This window comes from Folsomia candida, unplaced genomic scaffold (genome assembly GCF_002217175.1).
Source record: "Folsomia candida strain VU population unplaced genomic scaffold, ASM221717v1 Fcan01_Sc007, whole genome shotgun sequence".
Lineage (NCBI taxonomy): Eukaryota > Metazoa > Arthropoda > Collembola > Entomobryomorpha > Isotomidae > Folsomia > Folsomia candida.
Genome location: NW_019091199.1, coordinates 3,905,350 through 3,929,209, shown reverse-complemented (window position 1 = coordinate 3,929,209; position 23,860 = coordinate 3,905,350). Strand labels below are relative to the sequence as shown.

Sequence of the window (23,860 nt, the reverse complement as noted above, 5' to 3'; positions counted from 1 at the left end):
GGGAGACAATGAGTGTCACACGGTAATATGTATGCATGTCCGGGAGTGTATTCGGTGGAGGAGGAGACGACGACTCCAGCAGAATTTTTGTGTCGGATCTTGCTTGCTCGGAGAGAAAGTGGACTTTCTCTCCAAATTATTCGTCTCTCTCCTGTCATCCAAGTCGCAAACAGACACAGTTTCCTTTCTCCTTTCTCCGAACAACAAGATCACCTGCTCTCGCAAAAGGGACAGGCCACATTTCTCCACATTTCTCCGATTTACTACTTCCTTCCGTATCGCCATGTAATTGAATATAGCGTCCATCTACACATACATATGCAACATGGAAAAGTTTAGGAGCAGATTCGCCTGCAAATTTGCAGTCGTGGTGGAAATGGTAAGACCCTCAAGCTTTATAATACATACATATAATACATGGCCTAAATATGTGCAATATCGTTTAAAATTGGGTTCGGCTCAACAGATCTTGGCTGGATTATCAATTTTCCTGGCGGTGGGCTTCTTCTTTGCTCGAATAGCGGAACCTGGGAGTGACGACGAAGATGGTTACCTTCATTGTAAATACATAATTTTCTGCACTTTCTAAAAACTAGTGTGTAAACTGACCTATACTCGCATTAAATTAACGATCTGCTTATATTTGTGTAGCAATGAGACCAACGGCTAGACCACCTCCAACCTCCAGCGCGTTGTTTTACGTTGTGCAAATACTGGAATTGGTACATTTTGTACTCTTGGTGCTCGTATTCTTTGCCGGCCAAAGGGTTCTCTCAGAAGCATGTTCCATATCTCCACAAGTACGTCATTGCCTCAATTTTCTATTTGATAGCAATTAAGTTCACAGTTATGTAATGGTTGTTGTATGCATATGAGCCATGCCATGCAGAGAATTAGAGAAGCTATTGCTCTCGATTGCATGTGCTGATATTGAATATTTACGCATAGGTGATGGACTACACTAAGGTTACCTCGGGGGAAACGGCTTGCGAGTTTTTCTGCGTTCTAGAACTCTTGAGGATTATTCTCGTTCTTGTCGCATTTTTTGGACAGCTTTTACTTCTCAACGTGGCCGTGGCTTTGCAACTGATTGGAGTCGTGGTGAACTTGCCAGTCATTTTTGGTTGGTTTTTCACCAGTGAATTTGGTAAGGAGTTGAAGAATCACGGTGACGAGTTGGCCAGTGCCAGGGACATGTACACACTGCCCCCATCAGTGTCGTTCTCCCACTGGCAGCGACAACAGCAGCTTCTCAACTCCAGTGGGACCAGCGACTACACGGACAGAAGTGAAAATCAGGACACTTCCGAGGCCATGATGTACTCGGCCCCCTCCATCGCGTACTGTCTCAACAATCTCATGCGATAGCTGTGCTGTGTCCCCGTCATCGAGGCAGATATTTTATCAATGTTCAAATTATATGAAATATATTCGTGTCAAAAAAGCATGCCGTACAAATATTTAGACGACTGCAATAGCATAGACTGATTGTCACATACATTCATGTACATGAATTTTCAAGTGAATTTGTATTAGCAAGTCATAAACTAAGAATAAGAATAAATAATATTGCTGCCAAACATTATTATTGAAAATCAACTGCGTTCTTGCTCTGAACTTTGCAATTCGATAAAAATGCAGAACCAAAATATTCTTGATGCACCAATATGAAATCTTCGTCTTGACTTGGAGTCGTTTCTTTTTTGCACACTGCCAGATTTAGCTGGTACTAAAAATAGACAGACCAATGCTTCTGCATACAGAATGATCGTTTAAAGAACATCACTGAATCCTTGTCTTTGTTGCCAAACAGATGCATGGACGCTACTTTGGCACACGAAACTTCGAATATAGGGCCCCAAATATTTGACTAGATTCTCAATTTCCAGTCGTAATCGTATCAAGTCTTGCTCCCATCACCCGTTCAATGTCTGGTCTTTTATGTACATTGATCATGCCTCCTATGCCAATAGTTATAGTGTTGCAGTACTCTTAAAATACGCTCATGTGTGCATGCCATGTAAAAATCACGGATTTTTAGGATTATCTCAATCCGATCATTATTTAAAGGGATGCAAAGTCTGGTTCAGGCACAGTCGCAATTTTGTCTGCTGCGATCCGAGTTCGTCCCCAGCCGAAAGATATTATTTACTTAACAATGTCCGCGCAGTGTGGTGGTGATACAAAGTTCAAGGACATACCCTGCGAGGTACATAGCTAAACTGCATTTTCAAGTTTCATGTACTCTGGACAATTTAAATTCAGTATATACAATTTCAGGTAATTGTCTCAAAAATATTTGCCTACTTCCCACCTCGAGAACGACAACTACTTCGTGCCGTCTCCACAACATGGAAGTCCATCATCGACGATTTTTTCGGCCAGACGGTGCACATTACCAACAAAAATTGGGATTCGATGATGTCAAGTCGAGACATTTTTTACGCCAGATTCGTAAATTGGACGCGAGATCTGGGCAATCATATCGAGCCCAGCGACTTTACTGTAAGAATCAAAACTTTGGAGCTCTCGAGTCCACGGGCGCCAGTGCATTACTTCGGCATCCTCCCACTTCTCAAATCATGTGTCAATCTGTCGACCCTGTCCATTGGCAACGTTATTGGAGCATATGTCAAAGACTTTGACACTGACATGGACACAAGTTTGGATTCATGGATGGCCACCTACGATCAGGGCAACCCAGTTTGGTTCCCCAACCTGGAGACGTTCAAGTTCATTGACAACTGGGCTGTGCCGTCGGCTAGCGTGGGGAGCTATGCACAAGGATGCTGCCAACGGAAGAGCGAATTTATTGCATTTCTATTTAAAAAGCTGTCCTTAACGAAACTGAAGCGACTGCAGGTTGAATTCCACAATTCATTTTGGTGGATTTCCCTTCGTGACTTATTCACATTGGTCGAGCCCCATCAGTTTGAGACTATTGGGCAATCGATCAATGGTGACGAAAATGGTGACCCGCAAATTTTTAGCAAAGAGTCCCGATACAAGACACTTGTCCAGTTGCCACTACGTCTTCTGGGCAAAACTTTGGCAACAACGTTAAACTTTGTGGAAATTCAGTATCATACGATCCTCACCGTTCAATGTCAATTTCACACGGGGAATTTTGCAATCAATGGAATTCGGCAGCTGAGTCGTTTCAAAAGCTTCATTTCGAAGGACGCTAGCGAAGGCAAGTGTGGTCGTTTGAATTACCTGCAAGCCCAAGAAATTCATAACTTGTGGGCCGATGTCCTCAATAATTCGCAATTCTCGTTGAAAGAGTTTGACGGCGAGCAGACGTTTGACACTCCGGACCATCTCCTCCCCATCTTGACAAACAATGTGTGTACTCTGCAAAATACGCGAATCCTCACAACTCTGAGCTCCCCACAACTTGATGAAGACGACGATGTTGTCGCCGACGAAGACGCACTTTGGGATCAAATTGACTTTCGTAGATTTCAAAAACAACAAAAATTGACTCATTTGTCATTCATCGTGGACAAGATTAGCCCATCAAACGTAGAGCTTTGTGATGCTCATCCCTTTTTCAGACACATAAAAGATCTTCCCGATTCCTTGGTCTATTTGGAAATGAGCTGCCCCATTCACCTCACAATTAAGGACGAGGGGGACAATGGTTCTCTGGGATTTTGCGACTGTCTCGGACATTTGAAAAACTTGAAAGAGCTGATTTTATGGAACACAAGTTATTCTTCAGAGTTGAATTCCCCCTGGTTTGTAGTAAATAATTCAAAGCAGGTGACCATGATCAAACCCTCCCACATTGAAGCTTTCATTATAAACTTTCCCAATTTGGTCTCCCTTCATTTCAACTGGACTTGTACTCAGGAGAGCAAAAATTGTTGCGAGTGCAGCTGTGACCTTTGCACCACGGTCCAGCTGCAGGAAGAAGAAGAGGGCAGTAGCGGCAGCAAAAATATTTGTGACGCAGTTTTCGACAAAGAAATATTTAAAATGGAGCATGTAAAATATTATGATCCCAGCATTCAAACTCAGGTTATCAAAAGGGTAAAAATTTCTGATGGCAAATGTGTGAAAAATGCCAAAACTATTGTACCGACACGTTTGTGTGTCAACATTATTACTTCATAAATCGACGAAAACTGTGTAATACACTTATTACTTAAGTTGTCCACATTAATTAATTTGTAAACATTTAGTTTTTACTATTACTTACAATATTGTTTTTTTTTCTACAAATAAATTCAGGCTGCACAAAGGCATATTGCATAATGTTAAATATATATCTACAACATAAGTATGCACAATGCATTGTGGTTAAAAATCACGACTCTGCATACAACGGCATGTAATAGTAGCTGATAATAATTCTACCAGAACTAGGTCGAGTTCATACGGTTAATTGAGCCTGCATAGCAAATTAAATGGTGGGCAGTGTACACATGCAACGCGTTAAACCATCGCATAAAAAATAACAGTCAGCTTGAATAGTAAATAAAAGTATGTGAAAAATGGACAAATTGAATCCGGTTGATCAAAAGTTCTTTTAGCAAAGATTAATTATCAAACTCGGGACAGAGCACGAGACTGCATATACACACAATTCGGGGACTGCCGAAGAAGAAGACCCGGGCAATGCACCTCAGGTGTGTACCACACACGATCACACCTCACAAGTTCTCCGAAGTACATCAACGTGTTCAGTGTGGATCTCTGTAGAAGTAGTAACTAACTAACTAAATAGACATAAATGGACATAATTACGACTGTCAAGTTCTTTGTTTCACTACCATGTTTATTTTGACGAAATGGGAACGACGTGAATAATCTCGCCTTCTACACTTGTTATCTGGTCATGGAGGAATTAGTGTCAATAAGCTAGCCAAAATTCTACATAGCTCATGTTCCATCATGTTCGGCATGCAAAGCAACCCTTCTTGGGGGTCGCAACATATTTTTCAAAGAGCAAAAACTGAGGACCTTAAGCACATATTTTATAAGGTATTTACACAAATTGAATGCCTAATATTTGTCCAACCTTGCATGTCATAATAATTGGCTGCTTTATTTTAACGTACTTTCTGTAGTATGCATCTACAAAAGTTGATGACGAGTGGTTCATGTCATCGGAGGATTTTATTAGGAAATTCCTCGGGCTCTACAATACTGAAGATTATGCCCCCGACTCCCTTAAAATCCTGGTTGGAATCATCGACACATCGAAAGATGGGCTCATCTCGTTTAAAGAGTTTCAAGCCTTTGAAGCCCTTCTTTGCGTCCCGGACGCCTTGTACAGTGAGTGAAAATATCTCCATAAGCATAAATATCTGCAATTATTAAAATGATCCCCATTTTCAAGAATCACATGAATTCTCTTAGACACGGCATTTCGACTTTTCGACAAAAATGGGAACGGACTCGTGAGTTGCGATGAGTTTGAGCACATCATAGGGCAAACGACGCTTCAAAAGGAAATACCATTCGACCTCAACGGCCACTTTGTCAGGTGAGGATCTAAATTTTCGCTTTTTGACTCAACAAAGGAAAAGGTTAGATTTTCATGCTACAGTTTATGAGATGATATTGATGAGCTGGATGGATAAATGATTCCGATGGTGGAACTAAAGAAAACATTTTTTGTTTGTTTTTTTTTCGAAATAATTAGTTTCTTTATTGGTATATTCACATATAATTAAAATAATTAAACTATGCATTCTTCTAATTCTGCTTCCTGGACTTGACTGAGACCACACCCAGACGACAACATTCCTTCCATAAAACGCTTTGTGGAATTCCATAAGGTGCCAAAGCCTTTCTGTAGGATGCCCCTTCTCTCACTGCTTCGACGGCTGCAGCCAATTGTTGTGATGTGTAGCGAGTCGATGGTTGACACCCAGGTCGAAATTGGGACTTGACTCCAACAATCTTCATCTTCTTCTGCAAAGTAACCCTCGGAACTCCCATTTTTGCTGCAGCATCACGTTGTGACATGCCTCCTTTAACTAATTCGACAGCTTGTGCGACTTTGTCTTTCATCTCCACCGTCTGACTCGAGACCCAGAAAGCATTTACGGCTGGGCGAGCTCGTAGTTGGGCTGCAAAAAAATTTAATTATAAATAAAAATGTCAAACATCACCCCTTTGACATAATAATTTATAAAATTGTACATTTGTCTAATAAGGCTGCAGCCGACTCCTTGCAGGCATCCATTTCATCTACCAAATCCATGGCATTTTCATCGCGGATGAGAAACTTCTTCATTTTTCTGAAGGTTGACATTGGGACTGAAATGAAGTTCTGAGGATTGGGATGTGGGAGCTGCATCTCCATTGCATACAAGTTCCAATGACTGATCATGGGGCCATCTTTCCACGACTCCATGTATTTTACCGTTGAAGAAGGCAAGAATTGTCGCTGCTGCAGCAGGTGATCCTTCAGAATGTCTTCAAAACTTGCCAACGTCACCAGACACTCTGATGGTTTGACAGATGAGATGGGATTCATGAAAATCCTGCAAAAACTTTTCAAAAGGGCAGCAAGGTCGTCCTCATCCGTAGCGAGTTTTAGACTGCGGGCTTCGGTGGGCGAATAGGTCACCCCGTATTTTTGGACTCTCCTGAAAATATAGAAATATATCATATTTAATTAGTCTGCAGACTGAATTGTTGATGAATATGTAAGAAAAATAGTTTTCTTACCTGGCTGAACATGATGTTTCCTCTTCATCCACGGCAGCTTCCTCTATCTGTTTTGCTCTGTTGTTTCCGGCCTGTACAGGATCATCTTTTGACCTCCCAATCACGGAAGCCACCATTTTGCCATCCGAGTTGCAAAGAGGAATGTGGAAGATCTCGTGAACCGTGTCTGCAGACAACAAATAATTATACAAATTAATTAAAGAATTCAGGCAATTTCTTCCTTCACATTTATAATTAATTACCTTCATCATGTTCTAAAAGCTTCGCCTGCAGGCAGCCATCATCATTCTTGTAGAAGAAAAGAATAGGCTGACGTGACATTTCTTCCATCCGTCGTGAAAAAACAATTTCTTTCTCTGTAGGATCTAGTTTTGCTACAAATACAATATTTAAATTAGATACATATGCGACATCCCCATTATTAGTATCATACCAGTAATATGATCAAATTATTTACCTTTTTCTAACATAGCTGCAGCTGACTCGTAACACAGATCCATTTCATCCACCAATTCATTTGCATTTTCATCGCAGATGAGATATTGCATCCAATTTTGGAACATCTCCACTGGAACACTTACAAAATTGGCAGGATTGGGGTGGAACAGCTGCATCTCGAGACTGTACAAATTCCAGTGGTTCATCATTGGGGTATCGCCCCACGATTCCATGAAGGTCACCGTCAGAGGAGGCAGGTGTTCTTTCTGCTGCAGCAGGTGGTACTTCAGTAGTTTTTCGAAATTTTTGAGCTCAGTGATACACTCAGATGGTCTGAGAGAGCAGAAACTGTTCATAAAAATCCTGTGCCACGGTTTTAGGAGATTGGCGATGTCATCGTCTGACGTGACGACATGCAAGCTACGGCTTAAAATGGGGGCGTAAAAATAGCCGTACTTAAACAGTCTCCTACAAAAACATATTACACAATTATATATATTCTGCAGATTGATTAATTTATAATAATTGTAAATGATAATAATTGTTTACCTTATCGAGCATCCCTTCTGCCCTTCTTCTTGTTTCTCCATCTTTTGGCTTCTGTCTCGAGCTGCTTGTACCAAATCCGCCTGGGTAGACCTCCCCACGACTGTCCCTTCAATTTGTGAATCATGATTGGAGATGGGAATCGAGAATATTGTATGGTTACTCAGATCGTCTGCAGACAACCAGAACAAATAATTAAAATTATGGAGATAAATATATAAAGGAAAAAGTATGCAAAACATTTAAAAGTTTGTTACCTTCATCCTCGTTCAGCAGTCTCACTGATATTTCACCCTTATTGTTCTTGAAAAATAATAACGTCGGAGGAAACGTAATTTTTTTCAGGGGCCGACATTTTTATTCGAGGGGATGACAATAAATTTCTTAAAAAAATCTCACGATCAGTTCAAAAAAAAGATTAATTTTCGGGAACGATTTTTTTTATTTACTTATTTGTACTACTAAGATGAGTGAGTGAAGTGGGACTGCAGTCGACAGACACTTTTCAACAAGTCTCAACTTGTTTATCTGCTTGCTCGTTTCAGCAAGAGTCTGAGACGCCGGTGATAAGGTGAGCTTGGCATGGTTGAGCATGTTTTCGAGTGCAAAACATAATATTTACGGGTGGACTGAGAAACATGGTAAGAATGAATATTTGAGTACTGGTCATTTTTAGATATATATTTTCAGATTGTACTTTGGAGAGAAGAAAGACCGTGTCGTAACTTATACGGAATTTAGCCAGTTCATTCACGTAATACAGTCACAAAGTTTTATTTACTAATTTTATTTACTTGCATATTTTACAATAGATATAATTCGTTTTAGATTCGCATGCGAAAAAAGTTACATGTAATTACCAAAATTTAATCTTTGAATATGCACTAGGACTTTCATGAAGAATATGCTGCAGAGGCCTTTCGAAGGTTTGACTCCAACCGGACGGGGTTCATCAGTGTGGACGACTTTTGTAGGATCATGATCACGATTCGATCACATTTATTGACAAGACACGTGAAGGGCTTATTAAAAGACGTGAGATATACGCATTTCTTCATATGAGGGCATTAAATACGCAATTTATGTAATGCGATAAAACGTTTTCCATGTCCCAGATTGTGAAAAAAGTGACCAATGACGAGCAAGTGTCGTTTCCCTTCTTCATTGCCTTCAACACAATCCTGGCGAACGTGGAGTTGGCAAAGAAAGTTTATCTGTTGGCAACGAAAGGCATTCGCGATAGGGAAATCTCGATCCAAGAATTTCAAGCGGCGTCAAACATGATGAGTCAAATCACTCCCCTTCAGTCCCAGATCCTCTTCACCCTCTCCACCCTCATCCACGACTCCCCCACGATGATATACTCCGACTTTGAGAAGCTCGCTCCCGAACAGTACTATCGCAAAGTGCAAAAGAGAATTGTGAGAACCGATACCAAGCAGTTTCATGCGAGAAGAGTCAGCCTGCCTGAAATTATTTTATCCATGCTTTCTATAAATAGGTTGACATCAAAGCAGTCGAGAATCCTGAGGATAGAAATGCATTCATAGAATTGTTAGAGAGTGGCTACCGATTCGCCATCGGGATCATGGCCGGAGGTAAATCATGATGATGAAGCAAGAATAAATTTTCACATAAACTTTGCGCATTTTAGCATTAGATATGCATATCTTTTAGCAATTGGAGCAATTGTGGTTTACCCGATGGACTTGGTTAAAACGAGGTACCTCGTTTACTTAATTAACCGAAAAATAAGTGTTTCAAATTAAATACCCCTACAAAGTCCTGCTACATGTCATATCTATTCTAATTTTTGTAGGATGCAGCTAAATCGCCCCAGTTCTTTGTATGAAGGACGACTTTACACAGGGACACGCGATTGTATTCAGAAAGTGGCTCAACACGAAGGGATCTACGGCTTCTATCGAGGCATCACTCCTCAGGTTGTGGGCGTTGCTTTGGGAAAGGCAATCAAACTTTCGGTCAGTAAAAGCAAAATCACGGATTTGGAGCAGTGGGTCATCCAATTTTTCTTGTCCATGCTCAGGTTAATTTGATTCTAATATAAAACAATAGATGAACGATTGGATTCGCGACAAATTCATGAATCGGAAGGGCGTTGTTCCATTTCATTCCGAGATTTTCGCAGGAGCCGCAGCTGGATTCTTCAATGTGTTTTTCATCAACCCACTTGAAGCTATCAAAATTCGTGTCCAAGTTGCTAGTCAAATTAACCACAACGAGAGATTAAAATCCATAACGGCCATCAGGAATCTGGGCGTATCCGGGTTGTACAAGGTATGCACATATAATTCATCCACCACAATTATAACCAACAAACCATTAACAAATCTAAAAAAAACTTGCTCTGGACATTCCTTTAAAAAACAGGGATTCTTGGCCTGCTGTTTGAGAGACGTACCATTTTGTGCAATATTTTTCCCATGTTACGCTCACATGAAGGTGAGGTTGCAAGATGACGATGGATATAATACTGCAACTTCCTTGCTGATGGCAGGGATCCTCAGCAGCCTTCCGGGAGCCGGTATTTCTATGCCTTTTGACAAGATGAAGACACGATTGCAGGCGGAACCTTTGCCTGGACAATCCAAATACGCCGGAATTGGAGATGTCATGAGAAAAATTTATACTGAAGAAGGACTCAGAGCTTTTTGGCAAGGGACGAGATTAATCAAACCATCGTCCCAATTTGGCGTCACTCTTCTCGTCTATGAAGTTCTTCAACGCTTATTTTACGTGGATTTCGCTGGAACGTAAGATTCATCACCACTAAAATGAGAAAAACAACTAATTTTTAAAATTGAAGGAGTTGTAACAAATTTCTAAAAAAATCATAGGAGGCCCACAGGGTCGGAACAAACTGTATTAGTGACGGGGTTGGAACAGGTCAAGTCCACTAATCCAGACCACATTGGGGGCTTCGCACTCGCACTTCCAATTGTTTCCGGCCTGGAATCGAAGTTTGGTCTTGTATTCCCAAAGTTTAAGCATGAAATATTTGAACTGCCATCGAAGACAAAAAATACTACTTAAAAAGGAACAAGTTTAATATTCAATATTACCACCACCAAAGATTAATAACGATTCTAGTCAAAATAGTAATTTATTTGCTCAAATATCTTTGTATCACGTACTACAATTTTATATTTAGGGTAGTAATGGCTGTTTTAATAGTACGTTGTAGTTTGTCACAATTTTTCCCCGTCGACTCTAGAAAAACAAATGTCTACAGCAAAGAGAGTAACATAGTATACATAGTAGCATAGTGACTACGTCTTAAAAAACAATAATCTCAATGGCGTGCATCAAGAATGACACGCGGTCATCAGGAACCGTGAGCGGACATTGTTCCCTTCCCACAGAAATATTGTATCGTAAACGTTATTATCTCCTTACACGATTATTTAACATTTAGCATCCAAGTTGTGTCCCTTATAGAGTGATAAAGTGTCAAATAATCTTGATCTCCTTCCCTTATAATCCACACAATGCTCCCACGGTTCCTCGGCCTATGTGACACGAACCCCTACCCATTCCTATTATGTGTAATTTACCTGCTGTGATCTAAGTACATACGTGACCTGACCTACGATAGTAGATACGTACACTCAAAGAGTACTTCGCAAATAATACCGCAGCGTTTTAAAACGTAAAAATTTTAAGGCACATTCTTTGTGATGATAATAATCACGGTGGATATAATCTTTGGAATCAAATAAATATAATGTATGTAGCTCAAAATTACTAGTACACCACATCAGCATTTAATATTTTGTGTTGTGGTGTGTTGTATTGTATATAGTATTTAGATATAGCATGCATCAAATAAATATTGCTATCATTAAATGAGAAACTCCGTTTTTGTTGTGTCAATTCGGAGTAGCAAAAAATACATAAAAATTACAATGCTTGACAATTTACAAAAGGCAATTCATGCATATGATACAGCATGATTAGTGATTGAATATTATCCGAGTTACTTATTTATATAATTAACCAAACTCTACTACGTTATAATATTGTTAATTGGTACTACTTACAAATTGTGACACTAGATTCTTTACTTTGTTCTATTAAGCACCTTTTCCGTTAAACTGACCAATTCCTTTTGAAATGGAGAAGATTTAAAATTATTCGCATATCGGACAGCTTCAACACAATACTTTTGAGCCAGGAACTTGGTTTCTTCTAATCCATCGGATTTATGAACCCAGTCTAAAGCTTTCACTACGTCTCCAGCTTCAGAAAATCGCCTCTCAATTAAGGAATTTAATTCAGGGAACTTTTGGGCAGCAAATAACACTGGCGCAGTTGCTAATCCAAGTTGTAAATCTGCAGCTGCAAGGATAAATATTAGTCAGTTTACAAACTCACTAACTTTTCGTTTGATTGCATAATATGCAAATAAATAAGGCATGGAATATGTATATGCTCTTTTACTTACCAACAGGTTTACCCATGGCGTCCGTACTAGAAATAAAGTCCAATAAATCGTCAACTAGTTGAAACGCGATGCCTAAATGTTTTCCGTACTGAAATGCTTTGTCCACCAAGTTTTCGTCTGCTCCCCCCAAAATTGCGACTCCTTTACAACTATACGCTGCAATAAGGGTTTAAGAAATTTAAAATGAAATTAGATCAGTTTTGGCATGAACACGTCAATATGTACAGTACGAGTAGGCATACATTCAACAAGTGTTTAATTTACTTTGTGGTCATAATCTTAATGCTACGGGTGCTCATACTGATGTTTTGTTCTTTAAATGAATTTATGCATGAGTTTAAAACAAACCAAACCTACCCATCAAGCTGGCCGTTTTGTTAAACGTTTTTCCAATGTAGTGAGCAAATCGTTCCGTCTTCTCCTCGTTGGCCCCCATTTGCATAAACTCTCCGTGCACCAAATCTTCCAACACTTGAGCAAATATCTCAGTCACTGCATTATTGTCTAACCTGGCAACCATTGCACCTGCCTTGGCCAGCACATAATCTCCACCCACTATGCTTTTCCTCTGTCCAAACAGGGCATTCACGCTGGGTTTCCCCCGGCGTTTGTCAGATCTGTCGATGACGTCGTCATGGACCAACGTCGCGGTGTGAATCATCTCCGAAACGAGTGCTAACTGCTTTTGACCTGGCAGCAACTCACTGCCGCTACCCTCTCCTCTCAAATGAGCGTTGACGGCACGAGCCATGAGGATTGCCAACATGGGGCGAATAGCTTTTCCTTGGCCGTCAAAATAATATGACGCCACTTCGCACAAGTCTGGCTCCCTTCCCGACAGCTCTTGGCGGATTCGGATAAAAATATCCTTCATGTCGTCATCCACGGAGGACGCGATGGATGGTTCTGCTTTTTGGTGACTCTGCCAAGCCGTGGACAGCTGCCTATGGGTGAGGGTGATGGGCTGTATTAGTCTTCCGGGGGCTGGAGGTGGGGATGAGTAGTTTGAATGGTGGTGTATCGCTCTCTTTGCGTATGATAGCAATTTAGGCGGTGTCGAAAAGCATTCTCCACGACTCAAAATTGGAAAGCCAGGATTTGACTTCAAAGGAATATACTGCTTTTCAATCCAGTTTCTAATAAATAAATAAATAAATAAATAAATTAGATTGAACATAAATTAGATTAATTAATTAACAAATTATTTAATGCAATACCTGACACTTTTAGAAACTGGAGTTTTCCGACAGAAATGAATCGCTGGTCCGAATTTGGATGACATTTTCTTAGAATTTATGCCAAACTTTAGGAAACAATATCATTCCAGAAGAAGGAAAGAGAGGCCCACTAAACACCTAACCTGAAACCAGAAAAAACCGAGGTCTAGGTCAACACATTTAAGTGAGTCCTCGGGGACTTGGGATTAGTGTAACCAACCTTTTTTTTACTTCTCTACATCCCCAATGGTGAATGATGATGATGATAAATTTTGTGATAAATTGGCGAACTAACTAACTGCTGTGTATATTAGGCTACCTAATTTAGGTAGCTTTGAGCTGCTGACGGGGAGGAAGTCCCGTATAAATCCCGTTATGATGATCTCCCAACTCCTCTCATTCGCGCATCTCGTCTTCATCTTCATCTCTCAATCGTCTCACTTATTTCAACTCCACCACCACCATCACACACTTTCCTCATCACGCTGTGTAATGTAAACCACGAACTAACTATTCTACTAAATTTCGCTATTACTAATCGCATAGTTGCAAAAATACATTTATGAGTTGATCCTAAAACAGTATTATAAATTTCACGCACATGCCTCGATCAACGTCAAACGCTCTGTACAGCCACGTAAATTGGTGAAACGGAGAGGTTTCAATGTTAAAGGAAATCATCATCGTAATTCATTTTATGTATTTGGAGAAGGAAATTCATATACCTTTTCCAACTTTACGATTCTACAACCCACTGGGCATTACCAGAGTTGCTAGTGAAAACAAACCGTAGTCACCCAAGTCCACAACCTTTTCACTCATCCTCAGCTTTCTCCGCATGATGTTACGACTAATACATATTTAGAGAAGGACACATGAATTTCTTGCATATAAGCGGATTTTCTCCCAACTTTAATTGATCTGTGCTGGCACATTTAAGTAATAATTTGTCGTAGATATTTCATTTAATTCTGCACAATGGCAGCCAATGGATTGTTGGATACTATTGGAGAAACTCATACAGCAAGAAACATCCGATCAGCTTCTCTCCAAAATAAGAAAAGTAAGAAGGACTTCTTTTGATATAAAAAAGATTTTTATTTAAACTAAATCCATACCTCTAGCTGATCTAAAACACCCTGCCTCAAAAAATTGGCTGATTCATCTCCATTACATAAGAAGGTTAATTAATATGCACATATATGCAATAGAAACTTTGACAAGAGATGCAAATTAAATTGAGGTACAAATTAACTAACTGTGTCTGAGTAGGGAATTTGAAACATGCAAATCTATCATTTTTGAAGAATTGCAACGAACAAATGGCAACTCTGAGTACGCCAACTATGTTTTGGTAAATTATCCTTCATAAGTTTTATTTATATGAAAGTGAATAAGTTACTAACTTCGTTTTGTAATATGCAGTCACTTATCTACCGAAGTGAGGGGAAAATGCAGGAATCTCTGGACAAGTTGCAAGTTTGTCATGAATTGGAACCAAATAATGCAAATACAGTGAAACAAATTGCTCGCTCTTTGTACGGTTTGTATGATTTAATGAAACTAAGTAGCACTAGATATAAATCTACGATATGAATTCCCCAGATTTTTGCTGGGTCGTCACAAGTTGGCAATTGAAGCTTATCAAAAGGCCCAAATATTGAATGACGACTCGGATTCGGAGACGTACTACAACATGGGAATGTGCTACATTTTCATGAAGGACTTGGATAAGGCCAAGGAGCACATGAACCTGTCTCTCCAGGCACGAGATTAGTTTCATATTACATATAAATTAATATTAATTACGTATCTTTATCATCATATACATTTCTAGGCACGAGTGTCGCAGGAGGCTTTCGAAGCTCTTGCACAAATTGCACTAGCCAAGAAAAACTTACACGACGCGATCATTGTTTATGAGAAGGCTGCGAGGTAGACAATTACTAATTCTGCAATTAAAAATATGCATGCGTATATATGCGACTGTTTGCAGAATATTTCCGGAAAACTCTGAACTCTTGAGTAACTTGGGACTGCTTTACATGAAAGTGGGAAGAGATGATGTGTCATTTGTCCGATTAGGATCAGGTAGGTCCATTTCACAATATTTGTTGATAAGCTAGTAAAATTCCACCATCAAGTCTAAGAAACAACTCCTTGTCAAATATGCTATTTTAATATGGAATAAAAAGTAACTTTTCCTCAGCTTTAGCGTTTGATCCTCTCAACTCCAAAGCCCTGGTTGCAATGGCGTCCATGATGCAGGTACGTAATTAGTCAGCAATTTATTAAATGTGCTGGCTGTTTGATGTACTTTAATTTGATTACATAAGACTAAATTATAACCGGACAATTGACTGCACATTCCTTTCATATTATTATCATAGACTCACGAGGACTATGATCATGCGTTGGCCAAGTACAAAGGAGCTATGCAAACTCTTCCCGACTCTGCCTCGGTTTGGAATAATACAGGAATGTGTTTTCACTTTGGGAAACGAAAATATGTTGCGGTACGTTAATGCTGTCTTATCTAATCTTAATTTTGTACGATATTTGTCATGTGCACATAGGCCATGAGCTGTCTCAAGCGAGCCTACTACTTGTCTCCGTTTGACTGGAAGATTCTTCACAACCTTGGTCTGATCCATTTGCATATGCAGGTGCGAAATTAAAAAAATTACATAAACGCATGTATATGCGGATCCGATGCAATTTACATGCGATATGATGACGGCATGTCTTTTAATTTGTAGCAATACGCCTCTGCATTCCACTTTCTTACAGCATCAATCAACCTCAAGCCTCTGCAAAGTCATAATTTTTTTTTGCTGGCAGGTATCATACAGATTTACATACGTACTTTAATTTAGCAGTGTGGGTTTCTAAATGAGCATAAATTCATAAAGAACTCTTTACGATAGTTGCCATAAGTCATCTTGATGATTTGGACTATGCTACACATGCCTTTGAACAAGCTCTAAGGTTGAATTCAGAGGTGATCAACACCGACCCGGCAACGCTATGGCTAAACTACGGCATTTCTCTATTCAATCACAAAAAGTATGCCGAAGCCTATCAAAAATTCAAACAGGTTCATGCCATTCTCTCCAAAACACCAAGGGGGTCCATTGATCCAGATGTAAATACGCATTGTTTATCAATATTACTCGTCATCACGTGAGTATGACATGTATCCAATCGAATAATGGATATGCAAATATTTATTAGGTCAAGTCAACTTTCACTCGGGTCAAGTCTGCCATGAAGTTGATGAATTTCCATTTGCAAGAGGAAAATGAGCCCGAAATACTGTCAGCACCACCGCCATTCGATAATACCGTCGCACCAAACACCGATGTTCCAACAAGTACAAAATTGAGGGACATGGAAAAAACAACAGCAAATAAGAAATCCATGAATTTAATTGATGAAGCTGATTTAGTTTAATTTAGTTAAATACAGATATAATTTTTGCATAATTGGATGGTTGTTGACATTATCATTAATAAATTGTCATACAAAACATGAGTATTTTAGCTCCGTCCTGTCGTACTAATCAGGTACCCCTTACATTCAATTTCTAAAAACAAAAGGTTACTTTTTGATAATTTAAACTTGAAATGGTTTGAAACTTGAAAGGAAAAATAAGTACTTTACTGAATAATGGACAGTCTCGCTACATAATCGCCAACAATAAATTCTAATAATAATGATAAAATGCGCAGCTGCTCGGGATGATTGCTGACGATAATGATCGATTTATCGATATTGAATAATAAATATTGAGTGCGTGTTATCTGCATTTGTTCGTCTCTTCATCAATGTGCCTGTCAACCTATGTCCACTACGACACGACGACAGCGAACTATAAAAGAGGACGTTCTTAATCGGGAAATTCGGCTTCAATTATGTCATTATTTATTATCAAAGACAACTTAATACGACGGATAAGGAGATTTTGGTTTTATTTTCCTCGGGGACCGATATCTCTCCCTCTCGTCAATGTCCTCCTCGCTACTTGACAATAGTTGTCGCTGGATTAGTCGCTGCTGACGGAAGTCAGAATACTTTGTCGTTTTGGGGACGATTCCAGGAGACTGGTTGGAATTAAGGGGAGGCAGGTGATGATTTCTGGACAGGTTCTGGTCTCCCATGGCTGCCATGATCACGCCCCTGTCACCAGAACCAGGTTTACTGCTCCCTGAAGATGACGCCAACGGGGGCAGGAAGCGCTCAGATGGAGTTTCCAACGTTCTCGGAAGACTGCCAGATATTGCTGTATTGAAATAATCATCACAAAATGAACTCGATAGTTTGTGTCAATTATATCATTTTTCTGCGTGTTCTTAGGATTAGTTGCATGTAAATGAGTACAAATGACAGCTAAAGTAAAGATAGGATAAATAATTACTCGTATTTACCACTGATAAAGTGTCGTTGCCGATGAATTATTGCCTCGCCCAGAGCCTTCTGTCTCAAGCACCGAAGTAAAAGAGTGCCACGACGTTTCAACTCCGCCTCAATTTCTATACTCATCTTGTTTAATTGATCCTGTTGCAGTCTGCAAAGCAAACTCAGAATTTCTCGCTGCACTTCCGGCAAATATTGAGATGCTTCTTCCTCAAACTGGGCAATTTTGCTTCGAACAGCTCTCAAATCCTGCTCAACTTCCGTCCTCATGCGAAGCAACTTGTCCTGCTCTTGTCGCACTTGCTTCAGTTCGTTCATTACAGTGTGGATTTCAGACCTTTCAGAGTCAATCTCCTCATCTGAAATACACAAAAGTAACGAAATTAAATACTACTCAGCATGCAAGTATTTAGTAAATAACATGTAGCATATTATTTGCATTTGTACGCACCATCCCTGTTGTCAATTTCCTTGTGGACGTTTTTCACGTTTTCCCAATCTAAGACCATCAGACGAAGAATCTCGCAATCCAATGCGGACTGCAACATTGCTCCGTCCAGTTTCAGGAGATCGTTTCTGAGTTTGAACTCATTATCGAAAAGTGCGGAAATGGTCTGTTTTATGGCTGCGAGTTCGTGCTTCTCATGTTTGTCCAGGTAGCCCTCGTGGTAAAAGGCATTGGATGACGGGGGCAGAGGGGGCGATGGGTGGGACGGAAGTGGGGTGGACTTTGTCGGGAAGTGATGATTAATGCTGGAGGAGAAAGTTGATGGGGACGAACTTCTCTCCTCCAACAACTTGTTCTGAAGTCGACGCACTTCGTTGCGAAGCTAAAAAGCAACGAAATAAGTCAAAGCGTATTGACTTTCTTGGTCGAATCATACAAAAGAAAATATTAATTTCCTCACCTCTTCGATGATGTAGCCAGTCTCAGAACTTTGTCCGGGGTAAATAAATTTTCGGACCCTATTGGAAATTGCGCGTGCCCGTTGTCCGTAAAGGAGGGTGTTTCTGGTCTCCTCCCTTTGGTGGATGGAGGGTGAGACGTGAGCTATCATCACTGTTTTTGAAGGACCTCCCAAGGCAGCCTGCAACAGCATTGGATTTCAGCAACATTTATAGTTTAGTACATATGCATCGTATTATGGCAATCAGCGTAGTGATTGCTTTGAGGTGTGTACTTTGAGAAGACGTGTAAGTTTGGAGTCTCTGTAGTTTATGTATTTGTCATCCCCGGCTGCCAGCGCAGTTATACAATTCCCCAAGGCGAGCAGTGATCGATTTATGTGTCCACCTTCTCTGAGCCTCAGTCCAGAATTCTAATTACATCAAAACGTCACCATTATCATCAGGAAAATTGTTATTTCACTCTCGAGAGTGAAACAACGAGGGTTGTTGTTCGGTGCTGGTGTCGGGTTTTGTTGAAGGAGGACGAAGGTCACAGGGGAAATGATTAATTACACATTTTAGAAAATGGACAGACCTTCGTCGCTGACGCCCTTTCACTCCCAGCCAAGTCGATGAGATACAATTTTCCATCCGTGACCTCGCTGTCGTCTTGATTAAACTGGCGAATAGTGATAAGAAGGATGGCATGACTGCGAGATGAAGCCACGTTGGCAGCGGTTGGCTCCATTGTTCTCGCACGGTTGCCTTTATGCAGCAAATTGATCACCTGCCAATCACCATTTAGCATCGTTTTAAATTACATGTTACAATTTCCGTTACCAATTTCTAACGTTGTGTTGCCTTATTGAAATAAGTACTCAATTTCATGACGAGATTAAATATAGGCACCGTAACACCTGCCATTAACTGACCTCATTTGTGGAAGTTGCACGAATTTCCGATAACCCAGAAACGTGTACTTGCTCCATATCCTCCCTTAATTCTAAGTTTACCCCAGGACGCAGCAGATCCCGAATTTTCTCATTGTATATCTCGAGGTAGGAAAGATACACCTGGTGCGGAAGAACTTATCAATTGCTAAATATTCACTTTCTACACATACATACACGTATGAAGTACATGACTTAATGACACACGTGGTTTGCCACATGCATGGCCCAAATAATTATTTACCTCAGCCTTTGTTTCTCTGTCTGGATCGGAGCATATTAGAAAGATGTCGTCGATGGCCCTCTTCATGATTCCTGGATCGTTCTGCGTCCCCACCATCGTGTACGTCTTGCCACTTGAGGTGGCCCCATATGCAAAAACCGTGGCACAGAACCCCTCAAAAACGGACCTGACCAAGGGGGCGGTCGTATTGCGGTACACTTCCTCTTGGCTGGAATGCTCATTGAACACGTGGTCAAAATCATACACTCGCCCTTCCGTCGGAAATCCGTTGCCATTATTCTGGGTCACCGGATTTGACCTATTTTGTCTGGAAGTGGGTGGTGGATGGGGCAATGGGAGTTGCCCGAAGGAGGTGGAATACACGCTCTTGCCTAAACTACCAGCACCACCGCTTCCGTAGACGCCACTCTCAGGGTCGCTCAGGTTCTTATCCGGACCCGAGTAGTTGGGTCCCTCCGTGAAGACCAGCGTCTGTTGGATGGAAAATGCACATACAACAAAATCTTATGCCAACTAATGATAAGACGAGTTCAATAGTGCGAAATGAGTAATTGGGGTAATTTGTCATCTCTCTATTTTTTCGCCAAAAACTTTCAACACTGACCTTGAGAACAAATGCCAAGAGAAAAGGATGGATTTGCCAAATAAATAAATTATGCAAATATTCAACAAAATGAAAAAGTGTTTGTGAATCAATAACAAGAATGGACGACGAACTTGACATCTACTGCGTGCATCGGATTATGCTGAGACTTTTATACAGTTATCCGCTGTTAGATAAATGCATTATTACACCTCCTCGCTCTCACATCAAATCATTTGTAAACGCATCGCTCTGATGTCATCCAGCAGACAATGAAGACCAACAGCAAAGGACGCCAAGCCCTCCCAGCTTTCTCCACAAGACAGCATTATATGTGCAAGGCTACAAAAGACCCCTGCTGCTGACGAGGAACTAGTCGTGGTGTGAATACCATTGCTTTCTTCTCAGAGACCAGCTGCACAAACAGTATTATTCGCCATTTATAATAATACGAGGACATACTCTCCTCCATTTACTTTTATTGGAAAAGTTGGATAAACTACTAAATCAACAGTCATGGCAGAGAATGAATATAAACGCTGCTGCTGATAAACTTTGTAAATTCGGATGAAAAACTTGGAGGACACAAAGCGAAGGAGAATATGCAGTATAATTCAAGGTAAATTGGTGCAAAATGGGGAAATAAATACGCAACGAGAATCAACGGGTAGCCCTGTTTGACTTTCCCCGTTCATATATATCTCTAAATGTGTGTACATATATAAAGTAAAAGTTTTTTTGCTAATGGCTAATAAATGTTGGGTTTCCGTTTAGTTGCTTCTGAGCACGAACAATAATCTACGTCGAATTATATGTATAAATATAGGAGAACGTGATGGTGAATCGATTGCGTTCTTGGGCTAGGCAAGGATGCGATTGTTGATTTAACAAACTTTCTCTCAAATGAATGTATAAACTTTGACGTGTTCGTTGTTCACACGTCATTTGCTATACGGGGAAGATTAATGAATAGAAGGAATCACCTGGGGTGAACTGATGCATGCATTCATTTAGGAGCAGAATGGATGAGCATATGAACACAATACGTCGCCTTATCAATTAAGATCGAATTGATTACAACTTGAGAATTGTGGTTCGTTCTCCAGCACAAAAAGTCACAGAATGACATTTCTTGTCTCGCCTCAAGTTCACTGTCAGTTCTTCGTGGGAGGCATGTCTCACGACGGTTGGCCATCGCTATATCTTCGCCACGTACATGGTCAAGTGACCAATGTATTTATGCAGCAACTTCTTTTTCGTAGCAGGTTTCGACGTTTCTCTACGTTCTGACGACCAGTGCAAAAATAAATCAATGCAATGCGACTAAGCCGTGTTTCTTGTCTTTCTTTCTTGTCTTTTCTTTTCATGTAAGGAAAAAGTATAGCACGAACAAGTACGGCACGCGAAGTTTAATGCGTCACAAGAAATGAATGGGCAACTAAATTGTGGAAAATAAAACAATTGCATTCCTTGTCTTGAGAAATGTGTGATGTTTTTAAGTGCACAAAATTAACGTACAAGACGCAACTTACCTTTTCACTCAATGCGGCAATAACTCTGTTCGCTTCCGAAAGATGTTCCATGGGACGAATGCGAACTGCAACCTATTTGCATATTCGAATTCGTTAAAAACGTAGACAAAAATTGTGTTGGTATTAATTGTTCGTTGTTAAAAATTATTACCAGGAGCCTTTCATTGTGAGTCGCAGTACTGGATGAAATTTCTTTCGTCATGTCGATTGGACAAGCACCTTGTTATTTCTCCACTGTGGAAGCGGTGCGTCGAGGAAGCGGGTTGATGACGGTGTCACTTAAAACTCTGACACCCGTGTTCCGACTGGGAAATTATGTGTTTGACACCAAAGGAGAAACGATGTGTGAGGTGCGATTAGCATGTCAGCTTTGATGTACAAATCAAGTTGCCACCACTATTGATTAATTTGTCAGAGTTGCAGAGTTATTACAGCAAGGCAAGAAAGTTGCTCTGTCAAATTATGTAATTAATCTTGGGGAATTTAATCTAGAAGTAAATATGCACAATGTTTGCAGTTTAGTTTATGCAGCAAGAGTAGCATAGATGATCAAGTTATTTCCTACTGGATAGAGTTTGATCTGGTAAATCATTGACTAATTCGTGTTCAGAATAAATCTATCTCTTAAATAACGCTAAAAATAAATAAATGTTATCCAATTCTCTTATCAACATTTATCCGTTTATCAAAACCTATTAAAATGTAGGAACGAACTTGGATATCAATTTTTCGTAAATTAACGCCTTGATCTTTAGTGCAAAGTCTGCCCGAGTGAAGAGTCTGCTAGAGCAACTGAAACCGACTTGTTCGACGCGACAACCGACCCCGACTGACCATTTGTTCCCCACCAGCACCACCAAGAAATGAGCAGTACTTAACATTCGCGTGCGCCATTGAGGGAGGAGGTTGACTTGGCAAGCAAGAAAAATCAAATATGCAATCCAAACATCGTGCTCTTTTGTAAGGTGTCTTTTTATCCTTCTTTCTCCAGGATTGGCGTCATTCACACACTTTTCACACTCTGTATTCCGACTTATATGCGGACATGGCGATTATGTTGGGATTTCAAAATATTGTAATTTTGAATTGTATTTTTACCAAAGTTTGACAGTGTGAATTTACGAACAGGAGAGTGTGGACGATCCTTCAGAGGACAAAGTGGACAGAGAAAGTTAAGGAGAAAACGGGAGCCCACCTACGATAATATATTATTTTCTGCATAACAGAGTTAGCACAACTAAATTTTCGATTGGTTCGTTGCGTTGCGTTGCGGCTTTGACTTGACTCATAACAATATAACAAACTCCCCACAATCGTATTATTATATACGATGCATGTTCTTACATGTTGTCACAATGGAGACAGTGGGCATGTGAAAACTCGTACGTATGATATGAATATGCATGCATAGAGTCCACTCACCAATTTTTGTGGATAAAGCACGCTATGCACTATTGGTAGCGCAAATATGCATGTATCTATTTCGCTGATAGTTATAATTCTCAATCTACTCATGCATATATACAGATATGACACTGTATGCACGCACATATATTTATGGTACACGTGAACACCCGTAATTTTCACTTTTCGACAAAAAGTGTTTGTGGAAAGTTTTGTAAACGGTACTAAATTAGATGTTTTATGGGAAATATAACTTTTATTATGTCAATGTGCAATATATAACTAGACGAGAACATGTATTCCTACAGTCTGTCGTTTGGTGATGGCGAAGCAGATACCCCAGAAGATATCCAGTTGGTGCTCGATTGATGTCCAACTCGGTGACCTGTCCTCAGCGCATTGAACGCGACGGAATTGACAAAAAAACATTCATCTTTTATTCATCGTCAAGTGAAGTTACTAATTAATTTACGGTTCCGACCACCAAAAG

At 40.2% G+C, this 23,860-nt stretch overlaps 6 protein-coding genes across 7 annotated transcripts; 4 read left to right on the top strand and 2 right to left on the bottom strand.

Annotated features, from left to right (window-relative positions):
• The first annotated feature begins 91 nt into the window (after positions 1 to 91).
• On the top strand, positions 92 to 1,585 carry LOC118436297. Its single transcript, XM_035854058.1, has 4 exons — positions 92 to 379; positions 467 to 560; positions 652 to 800; positions 949 to 1,585. Exons 1-4 carry the CDS (start codon positions 326 to 328, stop codon positions 1,366 to 1,368), a joined length of 717 nt encoding a protein of 238 aa, XP_035709951.1. The 5' UTR covers positions 92 to 325; the 3' UTR covers positions 1,369 to 1,585.
• A 425-nt stretch (positions 1,586 to 2,010) lies between these two features.
• Positions 2,011 to 4,250, top strand: LOC118436151. The gene is made up of 2 exons (XM_035853531.1): positions 2,011 to 2,209; positions 2,281 to 4,250. Exons 1-2 carry the CDS (start codon positions 2,159 to 2,161, stop codon positions 4,117 to 4,119), a joined length of 1,890 nt encoding a protein of 629 aa, XP_035709424.1. The 5' UTR covers positions 2,011 to 2,158; the 3' UTR covers positions 4,120 to 4,250.
• Positions 4,251 to 4,375: 125 nt separating this feature from the next.
• On the top strand, positions 4,376 to 11,297 carry LOC110852636 (calcium-binding mitochondrial carrier protein Aralar1). The gene is made up of 12 exons (XM_035853530.1): positions 4,376 to 4,989; positions 5,076 to 5,283; positions 5,368 to 5,494; positions 8,362 to 8,425; positions 8,560 to 8,706; positions 8,787 to 9,092; positions 9,173 to 9,269; positions 9,349 to 9,394; positions 9,491 to 9,653; positions 9,748 to 9,969; positions 10,063 to 10,445; positions 10,530 to 11,297. Exons 1-12 carry the CDS (start codon positions 4,900 to 4,902, stop codon positions 10,723 to 10,725), a joined length of 2,049 nt encoding a protein of 682 aa, XP_035709423.1. The 5' UTR covers positions 4,376 to 4,899; the 3' UTR covers positions 10,726 to 11,297.
• On the bottom strand, positions 10,771 to 13,764 carry LOC110852087 (decaprenyl-diphosphate synthase subunit 1). 2 transcript variants are annotated; one of them, XM_035853532.1, is made up of 5 exons: positions 13,571 to 13,764; positions 13,354 to 13,493; positions 12,494 to 13,272; positions 12,137 to 12,292; positions 10,771 to 12,030 (listed from the first exon to the last, which is right to left on the bottom strand). In XM_035853532.1, exons 2-5 carry the CDS (start codon positions 13,416 to 13,418, stop codon positions 11,753 to 11,755), a joined length of 1,278 nt encoding a protein of 425 aa, XP_035709425.1. In that variant the 5' UTR covers positions 13,419 to 13,493; positions 13,571 to 13,764; the 3' UTR covers positions 10,771 to 11,752. The 2 variants fall into 2 exon arrangements, with proteins under 2 accessions (XP_035709425.1, XP_021955756.1); XM_022100064.2 differs by having other exon boundaries at positions 13,354 to 13,496; positions 13,574 to 13,763.
• A 73-nt stretch (positions 13,765 to 13,837) lies between these two features.
• Positions 13,838 to 16,882, top strand: LOC110852635 (Bardet-Biedl syndrome 4 protein). Its single transcript, XM_022100743.2, has 13 exons — positions 13,838 to 14,416; positions 14,478 to 14,535; positions 14,626 to 14,707; positions 14,779 to 14,891; positions 14,959 to 15,118; positions 15,191 to 15,288; positions 15,350 to 15,444; positions 15,563 to 15,621; positions 15,744 to 15,869; positions 15,930 to 16,019; positions 16,113 to 16,194; positions 16,281 to 16,498; positions 16,588 to 16,882. Exons 1-13 carry the CDS (start codon positions 14,332 to 14,334, stop codon positions 16,804 to 16,806), a joined length of 1,485 nt encoding a protein of 494 aa, XP_021956435.1. The 5' UTR covers positions 13,838 to 14,331; the 3' UTR covers positions 16,807 to 16,882.
• Positions 16,883 to 16,963: 81 nt separating this feature from the next.
• On the bottom strand, positions 16,964 to 22,827 carry LOC110852634 (kinesin-like protein KIF19). The gene is made up of 10 exons (XM_035853529.1): positions 22,118 to 22,827; positions 21,967 to 22,038; positions 19,852 to 20,322; positions 19,590 to 19,730; positions 19,253 to 19,444; positions 18,951 to 19,088; positions 18,678 to 18,857; positions 18,221 to 18,599; positions 17,781 to 18,128; positions 16,964 to 17,635 (listed from the first exon to the last, which is right to left on the bottom strand). Exons 1-10 carry the CDS (start codon positions 22,166 to 22,168, stop codon positions 17,295 to 17,297), a joined length of 2,313 nt encoding a protein of 770 aa, XP_035709422.1. The 5' UTR covers positions 22,169 to 22,827; the 3' UTR covers positions 16,964 to 17,294.
• Positions 22,828 to 23,860: the final 1,033 nt, after the last annotated feature.